General features: G+C 43.2%; 2 protein-coding genes across 6 annotated transcripts in view; both read right to left on the reverse strand.

Moving 5' to 3' along the window:
- ST7 (suppression of tumorigenicity 7) overlaps positions 1–7,903 on the reverse strand; it is a 160,871-nt gene extending 152,968 nt beyond the window's left edge. For 4 of the 5 annotated variants that reach the window (XM_015416020.1, XM_015416018.1, XM_015416019.1 and 1 more), the window contains exon 1: positions 7,723–7,903. In XM_015416020.1, coding sequence (XP_015271506.1) covers positions 7,723–7,873 — 151 coding nt within the window. In that variant the 5' untranslated portion in view covers positions 7,874–7,903. The remainder of the gene's footprint in view (positions 1–7,722) is intronic. The other variant, XM_015416021.1, reaches the window with a different exon arrangement.
- A 5,091-nt stretch (positions 7,904–12,994) lies between these two features.
- Positions 12,995–15,468, reverse strand: part of CAPZA2 (capping protein (actin filament) muscle Z-line, alpha 2) — a 30,599-nt gene continuing 28,125 nt past the window's right edge. The window contains exon 10 of the mRNA XM_015416022.1: positions 12,995–13,939. Coding sequence (XP_015271508.1) covers positions 13,799–13,939 — 141 coding nt within the window. The 3' untranslated portion in view covers positions 12,995–13,798. The remainder of the gene's footprint in view (positions 13,940–15,468) is intronic.

A 15,468-nucleotide genomic window follows, 5' to 3' on the forward strand; every position in this document is an offset into this window, starting at 1 on the left:
CTCCCCACCCCTGCCTGCCTGGGGCCAGGGAGGGACTTCGCGGGGCTTCCTTGCACTCCCGCCGGCCTTGCAGGTCCACCGCCAGGCCCCTCATGGGGCTTGGCAGTGGAGCTGCAAGGCCGGCACCGGCGGCCAGGACCGTTGGGGGCGGGGTGTGTGGCCTTATGACACATTTCCGGTGATGTCAGGAGGTGTGGCCTTATGACACACTTCCGGTGATGTCAGGGGGTGTGGTATATGCTAATGAGTTATGCTAATGAGTTCCCCTAGCTCTTTTTCTACGAAATGACCCCTGCCAATGATGCTGAAATGAGCTTAAGCTTTTGTGTATCAGTATCCTTATGAGAAGGTAAATCCAATAATAGCCTTTCGGGATCTAGCTCTAACTTTACCTCACAGATCTTGAATCACCATATGTATTTTGTACCATATGTACAGATCTTATGAATCAACATAAGTATTTTGCTCCAAAACCCTTGAATTGGCTGCACATTGCTACCAACAGTGACAGAAAGATCCCACCTCTTTACATTTTTTCCAACATCATGGCCTGGTACATCTTTTTCCCCCTCCCTTCCTCCCAGTTTTTTTCAATGTCCAACCTGTCAAAGAGTTACATTCTTTTTGAAGTAATTGAAATGGATAAGTTAAATATGTTTTTGGCGGGAAAATCAGAGGAAAAATTTAAACAGAAATGGCAAAATGCCATAAAATGGTACGAAGAAAAGTTGTAATGCTAACCCCCAATTGTTAGAAAATAAGAGATAAATGTATGTAAGTTATGGAAAACTGAAAATAAAATGATTTTTTTAAAAAAGAGTTCCAGAGAACTCGGCATCTTGTATACAATGCTGTGTTATTTCAGTTGGTACTGATAAAAGGTATGACATTGCTGCTGTTTTTAACCAAAGGCTCTCCAGTGTTCTGTCCCCAGCTATATCCCTAATCAGTATATGCTTCCCTCATATTTTTTGCATTTCACCCTTCCCATCATCTAACACTTTCCTGTCTTTTACCAAGGTCTTTTATCTACCTACCATCTTTCTTGTTTAATACAGAATGTAACCCTCCCCAAAAAACTAGAATAATCTAACTCTTTTTTTAAAGAAGTACAGGGTCTGTTGCACTGGGACAGAATGGTAGCAGCTCATTTTATAAACACAATTTCACATTCACACATCAAGAGGTCGATCCAGTACAGAGAAGCATGCTTAAGCCCATTAATTTCAATGAACACATTTAACTCTGTGCCAGATTGTGACAGATACCATTGCATTTAATTTGTAATTTAAATAAACAAGATGCTGAATAAAAACAAGGCCAATATGCAAAAATAGGAGTTTTGAAGCAATTCATCCTGTTTTACATTCTGAGGTATTTGGAAAATGTGCTGCTTTAAGGGGGATTTAAGAAAAAAAATTGCCAAAGCGAAACACACACACTGGTTATTTTGGACTAAGACAAGAACACATTAATCTTTGCATGCTTATTTTAGTTACTTGCCTGACAATGACTGTGCTGTTCTCTTTCCTTGCTAGCAATAATCATAATATTTCAAAGGTTAATTCCCAGCATATATTTAATAATTCATACCATAGTGGTAGAGCTGCCAGGCCCAGCTTGGCAACCCATGGGTGACTGGGGGAGGGGAGGCAAAGACAGGGGTGGCTGCCAGGGATGGTGTGGCATCCCTTCTGGGTTTCCCCCACAGAGTTTCTAGCACTTCCTAGAGAGGCATGATGTTACTTCTGGGGAAAACCTGTCAATGACATCACACCATCACTGATGGCTTTGGAAAAAAAATCTCCTGCTAGCCACTGGAGTGCCAGCAGGCAAGGCCCACTGGTGGCGAAAAATCTCTTGCCCCCAAGGGCACATGGCAATCCTAATAAATACACAGACTGAGAGCCATAAAGAGCAGAAGTTCAAATCTCATCTCAGTTAGCTCCCCATCTGCAGTATGGAGTTAAGGATACTGCACTACCTAACAGGCCTGTTGTAAAGATTGCTGTGATAATATATGTGACACACTTTGAACGATAAAAGTCCATTTGAATTAATGAATGATAGATAAACCAAGTAAACAGAAATAGCATCTATACTGGCTAATTTAAAGAAAAGAACATTAGTATTAAGATAAATGGGAAAGAGAGGAACATTCCGGCTTATTCCTCATATGGAAATCAAGGAAACATCTGCTGACATAGGCAGTGGGGGCCCACCTGGACAGGACAGGTCAAACAAAGGTACAAGGCTACCAGTGCCTATATACCAATGCCCGTAGTATGACTAATAAGAAGGAAGAGCTTGAGATTCTCTTGCAAACAGAGGGCTATGATATAATAGGAATCACTGAGACTTGGTGGGAACATAAGAACATAAGAGACCCCAATGTTGGATCAGGCCAAAGGCCCATCCAGTCCAACACTCTGTGTCACACAGTGGCCAGAAATACCAGTGACATCAGGAGGTCCACCAGTGGGGCCAGGACATTAGAAGCCCTCCCACTGTTGACCCCCCCCCCAAGCACCAAGAAGACAGAGCATCACTTGCCCCAGAGCCCCTATCTATACCTTGTGGCTAATAGCCACTGATGGACCTCTGCTCCATATACCTATCTAATTCCCTTTTGAAGCCGTCCATGCTTGTAGCCACCACCTCCTCCTGTGGCAGTGAATTCCAAGTGTTAATCACTCTTTGGGTGAAGAAGTACTTCCTTTTATCCATTCTAACCCGACCGCTAAGCAATTTCATTGAGTGCCCATGAGTTCTTGTATTGTGAGAAAGGGATAAAAGTACCTCTTTCTCTACCTGCTCTATCCCATGCATAATGTTATAAACCTCAATCATGTCTCCCCTCAATCGCCGTTTCTCCAAAAAGAGCCCTAAGCGCTTTAACCTTTCCTCATAGGGAAAGTGTTTCAACCCTTTTATCATTCGAGTTGCCCCTTTCTGCACTTTTTCCAAAGCTATAATATCCTTTTTAAGGTGTGGTAACCAGAACTCGGAGCTGCGGTGGCTCAAGTGGTTAAGACGCTGAACTGCAGGCTGTGGAAGGTCAGTAGTTCAGCAGTTCGAGACCCAGGTGCCGCATGATGGAGTGAGCTCCCATCTCTAGTTCCAGCTCCTGCCAACCTAGCAGTTCGAAAGCAAGAAATTGCAAGTAGATAAATAGGTACCACTTCGGTGGGAAGGTAACAGCGTTCCGTGTGCCTTGGTGTTTAGTCATGCCGGCCACATGACCACGGACATGTCTTCGGACAGTGCTGGCTCTTCAGCTTTGAAACTGAGATGAGCACCGCAACCCTACAGTCAGATTCGACTGGATTTAGAGCAAGGGAACCTTTACCTTTACTTTTTAACCATAACTGCACACAGTATTCCAAATGAGGTTGCACCATTGATTTATATAGGGGCATTATGATATTGGCTGATCTGTTTTCAATACCCTTCCTAATAATCCCCAGCATAGCATTGGCCTTTTTTATTGCAGTCACACACTGTCTCGACATTTTCAGTGAGTTATCCACTACAACTCCAAGATCTCTCTCTTGATCAGTCTCTGCCAGTTCAGACCCCATCAACGTGTATTTATATTTAGGATTTTTGGCTCCAATGTGCATCACCTTGCACTTGGCCACATTGAACCCCATTTGCCATGTTGACGCCCACTCGCCCATCCTTGACAGATCCCCTTGGAGTGCCTCACAATCCTCACTGGTTTTCACCACCCTGAACAACTTTGTATCATCCGCAAATTTAGCCACTTCACTGCTTACTCCCAACTCCAAATCATTAATGAACAAGATAAAAAGCAGTGGACCAAGTACTGATCCCTGCGGTACCCCACTGCTTACCACCCTCCACTGAGAAAATTGCCCACCTACACTCACTCTCTGTTTTCTATGAACTAGCCAGTTTTTGATCCATAAAAGAACTTGTCCTTCTATCCCATGATTTTTGAGCTTACTTAGGAGCCTTTGATGAGGAACTTTATCAAAAGCTTTCTGGAAGTCAAGGTAAATAATATCTATTGGATCCCCCTTGTCCACATGTTTGTTCACCCCCTCAAAGAACACTAACAGGTTAGTGAGACAAGATCTTCCCTTACAGAAACCGTGCTGAGTCTGCCTCAATAGGTTTTGTTCATCTATGTGCCTACTAATTCTTTCCTTAATAATGGTTTCCACCAATTTACCCGGTATCGACGTCAGACTGACTGGCCTGTAATTTCCCGGATCTCCTCTGGAACCCTTTTTAAAGATGGGAGTGACATTAGCTACCTTCCAATCCTCAGGAATGGAGGCAGATTTTAAGGAAAGATTACATATCTTTGTCAGGAGATCTACAAGTTCACATTTGAGTTCTTTCAGAACTCTCGGATGTATGCCATCTGGGCCTGGTGATTTTTCAGTTTTTAAGTTGTCTATCAGTTTTAGGACCTCCTCTCTTGTCACCTCAATCTGACTCAGGTCTTTCAACACCCCTCCTGAAATCAGTGGTTCTGGAGTGGGCAAGCACTTCTCATCTTCCACAGTGAAGACGGAGGCAAAAAATGCATTTAGCTTCTCAGCCATTTCCCTATCATCCTTCAATACTCCTTTTACCCCTTGGTCGTCCAAGGGCCCCACTGCCTCCCTGGCTGGTTTCCTGTTTCTAATGTATTTGAAGAAAGTTTTATTGTTGGTTTTTACGTTTTTTGCTATATGCTCCTCATATTCCCTTTTTGCATGCCTGACCACAGACTTGCATTTTATTTGCCATAGCCTGTGTTCTGTTTTATCAGCCTCACTGTGACTAGCTTTCCACTGCTTAAAGGAATCCTTTTTACCTTTTACAGCTTTCATTACTTTGTTTGTTAACCATGCAGGCTTTTCCCTATACCTGTTTGCGCCTTTCCTAACCTGCGGAATATATATTTTTTTTAGCTTCTAGGATTGTAGTTTTAAATAGTTTCCAAGCTTCCCCAATGGTTTTGACCCTTTCTACTTTTCCTTTCAGTTTCCTCCCCACATGTCCCCTCATATCAGAGAAGTTACCCCTTTTAAAGTTAAAAGTAGTTGTGTGAGTCTTTTTGGCCACTTCCCTATTTATACAAATGTTGAACTCAACAACATTATGATCACTGTTCCCAAGCGGTGCACTCACTTTTACATCTCTCACCAGGTCTTGAGTGTTACTTAGGACCAAATCAAAGATCGCCATCTCATCCTTTGTCGTCCCCGTCTTCTTTGACCTTCAATCTTTCCCAGCATCAGGGTCTTCTCCAGTGAGTGCTCCCTTTTCATTTGGTAGCCAAAGTATTTGAGCTTCAGCGTCAGTATCTGGCCTTCCAGGGAACAGTCAGGGTTGATTTCTTTTAGAATTAACTGATTTGATCTCCTTGCAGTCCAAGGGACTCTCAAGAGTCTTCTCCAGCACAATAATTCGAAAGCATCTATTATTTGGCGTTCAGCCTTCTTTATGGTCCAACTCTCACAGAAGTAAATTAATTCAAATCCCTACTTTGCAATGGAAACAATAGATGACCTTGGGCCAATCATACACTCTCTGCCTAACCTACCTCACAAAGTAGTTGCGAGGATAAAGATACAGTGGAGGACATGAGAGCAATGTAAGCTGCTTTGGGTCCCTTTCTGGAGAAAGGCAGGGTATAACCAAGTAAATAAATAGATAAATAAAATACCAGTACTCACAGCATTCTATAGCATCCATATTTTCCTCTCAAGAACAAAGACAATGCGGCCCTGACCTGGAAAGTCCAATCTTGTCAGATCTCAGAAGCTAAGCAGGGCCAACGCTGGCAAGTATTTGGAAGGGAGACCTCCAAAGAATACCAGGGCTGGGATGCCGAGGCAGGCAATATTAAGCCACCTGACAGGGTTGCCAGAAGTCAGTCATGACTTCCATGCATACACACATACACACACAAAAAAAAAGACTCACCAAAAAAGGGAAAAAAGAACAAACACAATGCTAATCAAATGCAACAATTTACCTAACACGAAATTTTGAAACACATCACAGATCTCTGTCCCTGTTCAACATGAGTGCCTCTGACACAGTTTTGTGCTTACTATTTTCTCCCCCCTCCTGCCAACCTAGCAGTTCGCAACCAAGAAATTGCAAGTAGATGAATAGGTATCACTTTGGTGGGAAGGTAACAGTGTTCCGTGCACCTCGGCATCTAGTCATGCCAACCACATGACCACGGAAATGTCTTTGGACAGCGCTGGCTCTTCGGCTTGTTAATGGAGATGAGTACCACATCCCTAGAGTCGGATTCGACTGGCTTTCAAGCAAGGGAAACCTATTATCTCCCCCACCCTGTTCATGACTTTTGAATGTTGCCTAACAACATCCGCTACAAGTACACAAAATCATTTAAAACATTGAACCCTGGTTGCTCCTTTTCAAGAAGAAAAGAGAGTTGGAGGAGGCCAGCTCAGCATGGTATAATGGTTAGAGTGGTATAATGGTTAGACAGGAGAATGATATATGCTACCCCAACTAAGCTTCTTGAAGAAAAGGCTCCATAGAAATATACAGAATACATAAATATTAAGATGCCACAGTATCTCCCATACAAGGAAAGGCAGTTTATTTTAGAAAAGGATATTAAGGAACAATGTAGTTAAAAGAGAGAGAACAGTGAAGAGAAAGAATGATACAGGAATATTTTTGTCCAGTTGTTCTGATTTGTATTGTCCAGCAATCCCCCCCAAAAAACCCTACTTCACGCACTCATAAGTCTCTTATGAAATGCAGTAGTTGTTCTGCCCTTAGATGATTTTCAAATAAAGAAAATTAGCAAACTCACAGGGCAGAAGTCTATTGACAGTGTTTAGTTATGATAATGAAATAGAGCTTTCATGTACAAAAGTAGTAGTGCCATTCTGAATATGAGAGACTGCGGATCAATCTCTGCCTGTGAACTTCCAAAAGTGGTCAGTTAGCTGCAAGTGGTAACAGAATCCAGACTTCTATGTGGCTTGCTGTTCTTTCTCACTCCTTTTTGTTTTTGTTTAAATTATATTTTTGTATTGCTTTGTAAGATGCTTCAAGTCCCCAGCAGGGAGAAAAGAAAGGTAAAAATACGCATGTAAACAGATCAAAATTATGGGGGGGGGGGGAAAAAAACACCCCTGGGATTTCCTTTTATTATATTCTTATACATATGATGTAGGAAGAAAACGGATCAGTAGCCTTGCCAAATAGTCCTCCCCTCCCGCATGTTGTGTGAGGTCTCCACTCCTCCAGGGCGAGGGGTAATAAAGCCACCACTTATTACAAGGCCGGGGGGGGGGGGGAGCCTTGTCCGTATTGAGACTCAAGCGTCTGGGAAGCAACTGGTTATACGAGACGATGAGGGAGCGCTACGGCTCCCCCCAACACCCCGTCATGCCTCCAAACTGCCCTCCAAACACGACCTCCCCACCACTGGGGGGGGGAGTAAAGACTGTCAACAGCTGCTCGCAGAGTAACGGTGCCTCGTAAGGCGGGGGGGGGGGAGAGGGAGAGGTGGCGCAGAAAGTTTCCAACAGAAGCTGGTTTTCTGCCTCAAAGACCTTTGCAGGCGACGGCCGCCCTTTCTCCCCTGCCTTCCCGCCCAGATGCCGCCGTGCCGCTCTTTCCCTCTTCTCTTGCCCTTTCCCGCAGCAAGTTGCCCCCTGAGTAAAGTTCGAGCAGGAGTAGCGCGCCCGGTCGCCGTCAGTCAGTTACCTGTGGTCAGATTGTCATTGATCTTCAAAGGTACCCTCAGGATGTAGACTAGGAAAAGCATGACGAAGAACCACAGAGTCCATAGAGAAGTCCACGACCAGACGATGCAGGATTTGAGCTGCTCCAGAAAGCCGCCCCCAGTTTCAGCCATGTTTTTGGAGCGAGAGAAAGAAAGACGGGAGGAGGGGGAAGGAGGGAGGGAGGGAGAGAAAGCCCCGCACGCTCTCTCCGGCCAGCTTTGCTCTCTGCTGCCGCAGGCTCGCCCTGTGTGGCTGTGAGGATGATTCATGGCTCCCAAAGTAACGTGTCCACCTCCGCCCCCTCTCAGGATTGCCAGGCAGGCATCTATTTAAGCCGCTGCACGGCGAGTAAACAAAACGCTGCAGGCGGAAGAACCCACCTGTGCCTCTCTCTTGGTCTTCAGGCACAGCCAGACTCTTTTGTTCCTCCCCAGCCAACTTGCCGGGGCATAAACTTCAGCAACTGATGGGGAGAGGTGGCGTGGCCAGGAACTGACATTTCTTGTTCAGTCAAGTTGACCCTCGGTGTGGTGTTTGCAGCTTCTCAAGCCAGATGCCAGCAGCCGCCCAACATTTCATAGAGGGAAATTTCATAGAGTCTTGCTTATTTGTTTAAAATATTTTAAAGCCCCCTCGCCCAACAAGTCAGGGCCTGAAGTGGGTAACAATCAACCCACAAAATACAATAAACATCATACAGAGTTCCTTGCACTAAATATACACTCAGACAGCCAAGATAGGAACACTGTATTAACAGACACCATTTTTAAAAGATTTGCCCAGACTCAAAACATTTCCACAAAGCTCTGCAAAGTGAGTGCATTTTACACCCTTACTGAAAAGCCAGAAGAGTGGAAACTTCCTGACCTCTTCTGAGAGGTTGTTCCATAAATATGGAGGAGCAACCCAAAAAATGCTAGGCTCCTGCATTTGTAGAGTGAACCCTGGTCGGAGGAGGCAGACAACAGACCCTTCTGGGAATACCAGTGTATTCCCACTGATTATATAAAGGATTAGTTCCCAAGCCTCTTCATGATCTGGGTACTTGCCATAGTCTGTCTGTTGCTATTAAAACATAGAGGTCCCAGTTTAAAAATATAACATAGAAGTTGCAGCACATGAAATGGAAGGACGTAAATTGTATGATGCACATGCATTAATCTGAATGCAAGCTACAGACAAAATGTATCTACTCCCATTCAGACATGTAACTAATCATTAAATCATAACATCAGTATTTGCCACCAATTAGCCACTAAAATTGAAAACCAACACAAAGGCCACTTAGGCACACTGGAATCCTCATCCCTCTGTGTCATATTTAAGGAGACACAAATCCTTGGGGGGGGGGGAAGCCTTTCTTTCATCTTATAACTAAAGCAAGCAGATATTTTACATTTCTCCAGGCCAGTTTGGCCAGGGGTCCTGGAGGGTTTTTTTGTCATCTTCTGGGCATGGAACAGGGGTCACTGGGGGTGTGTGGGGAACATATTTGTGAATTCCCTGCATTGTGCAGGGGGTTGGACTAGATGACCTTGAAGGTCCCTTTCAAACCTATGATTCTGTGTGTTCTTTCTAGCAAAAAGGCCAGAGGACAGAAATGGCATTAGTCACCCTCACAGACAATCTCAGCAGGCAGCTGGATTGAGGCGGGTCAGTGCTGCTGCTATGTCTTGATCTTACAGCAGCATTCGACACAGTCAGTTATTACCTTCTGCCTCACCGCTTCGCTGATGCTGGAATTCATGGGGTAGCCTTGCAATGGCCCACCTCATTTCTCCATGGTCAGGGACAGAGGGTGGCGCTGGGCAGGGAAGTGTCCCCGAGGAACTACTAGTGTGTAGGGTTCCTCAGGGTGCACTCCTTTCCCCATTGGTGTGGTTTCAGGCTGGGGTGCCATCAGTGCACTGATGATACCCAGCTATTTCTGTTGATGGGCAGCTGACCTGATGCCATTCCCATGAATTTAACCGAGGGTCTGGAGGCCATGGTTGGATGGCTAAAGCAGAATTGGTTGAAGCTCAATCCAAATAAGACAGAAGTTCTGTGGCTAGGTGGGAGTGGGCCATGGTTGGGTTGCCAACTCCCGGCTGTCGACGGAGTGCCCCTTTTGCTGGCACCAACCGTCAGGAGCCTGGGCATGACCCTGGATGCCAACTTGTTAATGGAGGCCCAGGTCATGAAGGACTGCCTCAGTATGCCCCCAATAGACCATTATGCTTGGGTACTTCAAAATCTCCTGGTATTCCCCGGCTCAAGAGAGATCTGGCTGTCCTCAACTAAGGCCCCCGCCTGGTGGAACTCTCTGCCGGAGAACATCTGTGCCCTGCAGGATTTATTACCTTTCCACAGGGCTTTTACAGCAGAGATGTTCCGCCAGGCTTTCAGTTGAGGACAGCGACAGGACAGCATGCAGTCTGGTGCTCTCAGGTTTCTTGCCCCCCCCTCCCCCCTTACCTGTCCCCTTGGAGGCTCTGGGTAGTTTCAATTTTCTATTCAGATCTTTTGCCACCTTGAAACTGCTTTTTACTCAGTATTGTGTTTTAACACTGGTTTAACTTAACTTGAATTATTGTGTTTTTATTCTGTTGTAAGCTGCCCTGAGCCCTGCTTGCAGGGAAGGGAGGCTTGATAGTCAAATGAATGAATGAATGAATGAATAAATAAATAAATAAAAAATATCCTTTTAAGTGATCCATCTGGCAGCCTCCCTTGTGAGTTTATACTCTGGGCTCACAGGAGTCCGTTTCTCCTGAACCAGTAGCAGCTCCCTTGTGGCACATTAATGTACCTCAGCCTAGATCTGGAAAATTACAAGTCTAGACGGACACTGGAAAACAAATTAAAATGGAGACTTCCCAGAGGATGTAAGCAGAGGACATAAGAGAGGACATGCAGAAACCTAGACAAGATTTGCATTTTGCTCCCTGTACAGAATCACTACTTGCAAATGAATCACCTGAGGTATCCCTAAATTGTAGCTTTATTAACCAAGTGCTAAACCAACAGTTTTGGCTCAGTATTTGTGGCTCTGTAACATATTTGAAACTAGCATATTGAGTATTGCCCTACAAGGACAGACAATCCACTTTGATGCCATAGTGAGGCTTGGCAAACAGAAGCATCATTGTATTTTTGGCTGGCATTGGCTTATCTACTCATATGTCGACAGAAAGCCTTGGCAGCCTTGGTCTAAGATGCTGAGCACAACAGACTTCAGAGAATCTTACAATTAGAACTCCAAGGCCAATAAGAAACTAAAGAAGCTGTGTATTGTCCAGAGTGACATCAGCAGCTTTAAACAATACCTTATGGAAAAAATAGCAGTTTCAGACCTTATACACTTTCTGCTTGTTATATAAGCAACAGTGAAAACAGATTGAAGCCATTCCTGAAAACACACATTCTTTTGTGCTAGAGGATAGCTTCAAAAACTATGTATTTTGAATTTTTTTTCATGCATCACTCAAATAAAATGTTACATGCTTTAAACACAGTGAACTACAGACTGCTTCCATGCAAGACCTTTCCAGCTGGTTTTAACTCCATGTAGGAGTGGGGTTTTTTGGACTGTCCACATGGCATTGTTTCCCAATGGCATGTTGATTGTCCTTCCCCAATCTTTGGCGTGCTCTTCTCCAGACCTGCTTAGCTGTGATATTTCCAGGAAGCTTGCGAGACCTGGTTTCCCTACCAAGGAGATAGGAAGATGCAGGTTTCCTTGCCCAGAAAAGGTGTCGTTTCCTCCTGTCATTTGGTTGCTTTAAAAAAAAAAATCAGTAGTCGCCATATCAATACTGTCAAAGCTTCTACAATTTTTAAAGCTGGCAAATGGTGATTGTGAGAGGATACTGAGGCCAACCCCACACGGACACTCCATTGCTGCTGAGAGGCATTTGCAGGAGCGATGAATGAACAATGGGGAATCATCCCTATGTGGAGGCAGCACTAGACACCTGAAGCAAACATAGATGCTAGAGAAATTCTAGAGTAGGCAGCTTTCCACTTTCACTGACAGCTGCTTCTAATAATCTACCTTTTCTGAAACATATTTGGTCCATTTTGGTTAATTTACATATTTCTTTGCATACATCAGGAGTCCCTCAAGGTATGTTACCTTGTATGTGGGTAATGTGGTTTTTCTGCTTTTGGTACCATAATGGGGGCCAGCCACTTTATTATACTGGCAGCCTGGAAGCCTGCAAGAAATCACTGAGCGCAAGGGGCAGAGAAATCGGAAATTTCATCCCATTGCTCAGAATCTCCACACCCAGAATTCTTAGGGACTTGACTGAATTTTTCACACATCCCCATCCCCACACCCTTGACTGCTCTATATACTTCAAAGTTTCTTGAGCATTTTCATGTTTTATGAAGCTGGTGCTTAAGACTTTTTACTTAATTACAACATCATGTTTTAGTATTTATCTGGGGAATTCCATATCTATCCAAAGACCCCAACTTTTTCTATAGGTAGTCCTGTCATAAAGCATTCATCATCCACACAGGGGATAGCTAGTTTATTAGATGTATCTATAAGGAACAAGAGGGGGTATATACTTCTACAGTGAGTGCATCACGAAGACAAACCAACAAATGGCAAAAGCAGAAGTAACTCTGGCTGAAGTGTTCATTTCCACAACGGTAATGTCAGTTTGCTTTCACCTCACTATTACCACACTGTCATGACTGTTTCTTGCTTTCTTCCCTTCTGTTATATCTTTATTTAGTTGACCAATACCCAGGAACCCTAGGAATAAGGAGGAAACAACGTTCCTCACATTGACAAAAGCTGCAGCAAAAATCAGACAAACAAATGCTCATGTACTGCTGTTTTTAGCAGTACACTGACAGGACTGTCAACTCACACCCATACATTTTGACTTTTTAAAAACTATTATTGGAACTTGCCAAGTGTGTGGGGGGCAGCCTTATTCCCCCTTTTCTGTCCACAAAACTAGCTGATTTCCGCTTCTCTTTGCCCCTCCCTCTCCACTTTTCCCCTTCTTTCAGCTACGCTGGAAATCCCCTAGAGTCTTGACTCCAGGGTAGGATGATCTACCTTCACATTTTTACCATATGATGTAGGATAAAAGGTCACAGGAAGCCATGGGATACCTCTATGCACTGTTCCACCTGATTCCTTAAAGGAAGGACATGAAGAAAATAATGGGTAAACTGTAAACTAGAGCATTGTATATTCTTTTTAAAGCAACGAACTGCAGGAATCAGAGAATGGATGCTGTTCAAGTAAATAGAAAATTTGCATTTTAATGTCACATTGAATTTTAGTACATTTCAATCCAAGAAAAAAATTAAACTGACAGACACAGTAATGAGTACAGGATTATATATATATTACAATATGCCTTGTTATAATACAATTGTGGCTGTATGGTAAAAGTAACTTGAGGGCTGATAGAATCCAAACTCATTTGAGTTACTGTCAGGAATACAGCACTAAATGCATGTTCAAAATAAGCACTAATATTTAATTTCAACACCTTAAAAACAGCATTAGACCTTGGCCTTAAAAAAAAATAAGTTAACACCAAGCTATCTAAATAACTGAAAAGGGTTCAATATAGGAAATGCTTTCCCCAGGCTTACATACAACAGCATACATGGCCAAAATCCATGTTGAACGACAAACTGATGCTGTCTGGTAACAACCTCCTCAGTGATACTGTGTTCCAGAAGCTGCCCTTTTTGTATGAAAGCAAGTGAGACTGGGAGAAAATTGATGCAAAAATATCTCAAATAATGTTGAACTTAACTGAAAACTAAAGGCATGTCATCATTATAAAAAAAAAAGTCTATCAGAAGCTCTCAACAGTTTCAGCTACACTGATTTTTGTAACTGTTTATAGGAAAAACAAAAGGACAAAGAAAAATGCTCAATTAGCTAAGCCTTGTGACCTAACCAAACTACTTACAGTGATTTTCAATGGCAAATGCCCATGCTGACTAGGTGACTTAACAGTTCTGAATACCTTCGTAACAATTTTATTTTGTGTACATGGGAACCAAAACAATCCAGCTTTGTCGTCTTCATTTCAGGCATTCTGCATTTCTTTCCCAATCTTGTAGCTAAGGATCTTGTTCCAGTCAATCTTTGTGCGAGTAACCGGCAGCTGTCGGCGTAAGGCCTTGAAAGTAGTGTCCGACATCGTTTGATAATTTTCACTTATAGCAGTCTGTTCACAGGAAAGATGAAATTGTTAAGAGCTAGAACTTAATGGTACAATGCAGAAAGAACCGAGTCAGATCTTCCTGGTAGAGTTAATAGGATTGGGGCTATATACTGAGATCAAATGTCGTAGAATGGGCAGTGCCGCAGAACATGGTTGACAGACAGGCATGGGCAGAGCCATTGAGGGAGTGGGACGTGATGGTATCTGCCTTCAAGGAGGGCTGAGGGTAGACTGTTAAAGCATGCAAGGGTAAAGATTAGCCAGCATTTGGGGATCTCAAGGGATCTAAGAAAATGTGCTGGTTGGAACCATTTGGTATGTTGCAAAATAATTGGATATTTCTGTATCTGTTTCCTGTCTTATTGCAGGGCGTGATCCCAGAGCCACTGTTTAACTTTTCTTTTGCTTTTAATACCTAAGACACAGTAGGACTTGGGGGGGGGGGAGGCTATGCTCCTGGAGTTTCCCCTCAATTGCTCTTTGCCAGGTTGAATGGTGGCTATCGGTAAAAATCAAGGGTTCTTGGCCCACCAGGCTGAAAATGAGCCAACAGGTAGATTCAAGTAGCCACATGTGAGTCTCCAAGGGGATCAACCCACTCTCTAATCTAAGAAGGGCATCCAGGATACATCATGGGACTCCAAGGATTGATTGTAGGAACTTGGATCGTACTGCTTCCAGTAATCACCTTTCTATGTAAATACAGAGGTGGGAACCATATAAGAGCTGGGAGACCACCTCTCCTTGGAAGACCTTGATTGCTGTACGGATAAAGGAGGGCTACGCAAGCAGCTGACCGAGTCTTAATAATAACCTGTTGGAGGAAGACCCCATCTCTCCATCCTCTCACAATCAGCACTTATTCTTACACTATCCCTTAATTTATATTTTATTCCTTATTTTTCTTATTCTTTATTGTTTTTTATCTTTATCATTATTACTGATCTTGTATCAAAATAAACTATGAACAAGTGCCATTAACATATTTTTAAAAACTTATTGGATATTTAATTTGCTTCAGGTGGAAGATGAAACATGTATTACGTGATTAGCCAAAAATTTTACCTTAAAATCTTTTTTTTTAATGAACATTTTTGCTTCATCTGAGAACACTGGGTGCCAAAATCTGTGTTACAATGTATTCGCTTAAATTAGCCAAGCACTTCTGAGAGTTAAATATACATATGCTGAGTGTGATAAATATCTCAAAGAGAACTGACTTTGTGACATACCTTATAGAGCAGGGTTGTTTTGTTTTTTTTGGGGGGGAGATCAAGCAAATCTTTTAATTCAAATTATCCACAGAAAGTAAATACTATGATGTTCTGATTATTTTTATGTTCCATCTACTGAAGCTATCTGGCAAAACAGTAACTTTTTTAACACATTATATATTACACAATATTGTCACAACTGAAGTCTAATTTTAAGACCAGTTCCAAAATCTTTTTAAAAACATTACCGTGGCTTCTATCCCATGGCTGTATTACACTGTGGTGGGAACATGTTCAAGGGGGTGTGTGTGAGAGAGA

The sequence above is a fragment of the Gekko japonicus genome, unplaced genomic scaffold, assembly GCF_001447785.1.
Source record: "Gekko japonicus isolate JY-2015 unplaced genomic scaffold, Gekko_japonicus_V1.1 scaffold159, whole genome shotgun sequence".
NCBI lineage: Eukaryota > Metazoa > Chordata > Lepidosauria > Squamata > Gekkonidae > Gekko > Gekko japonicus.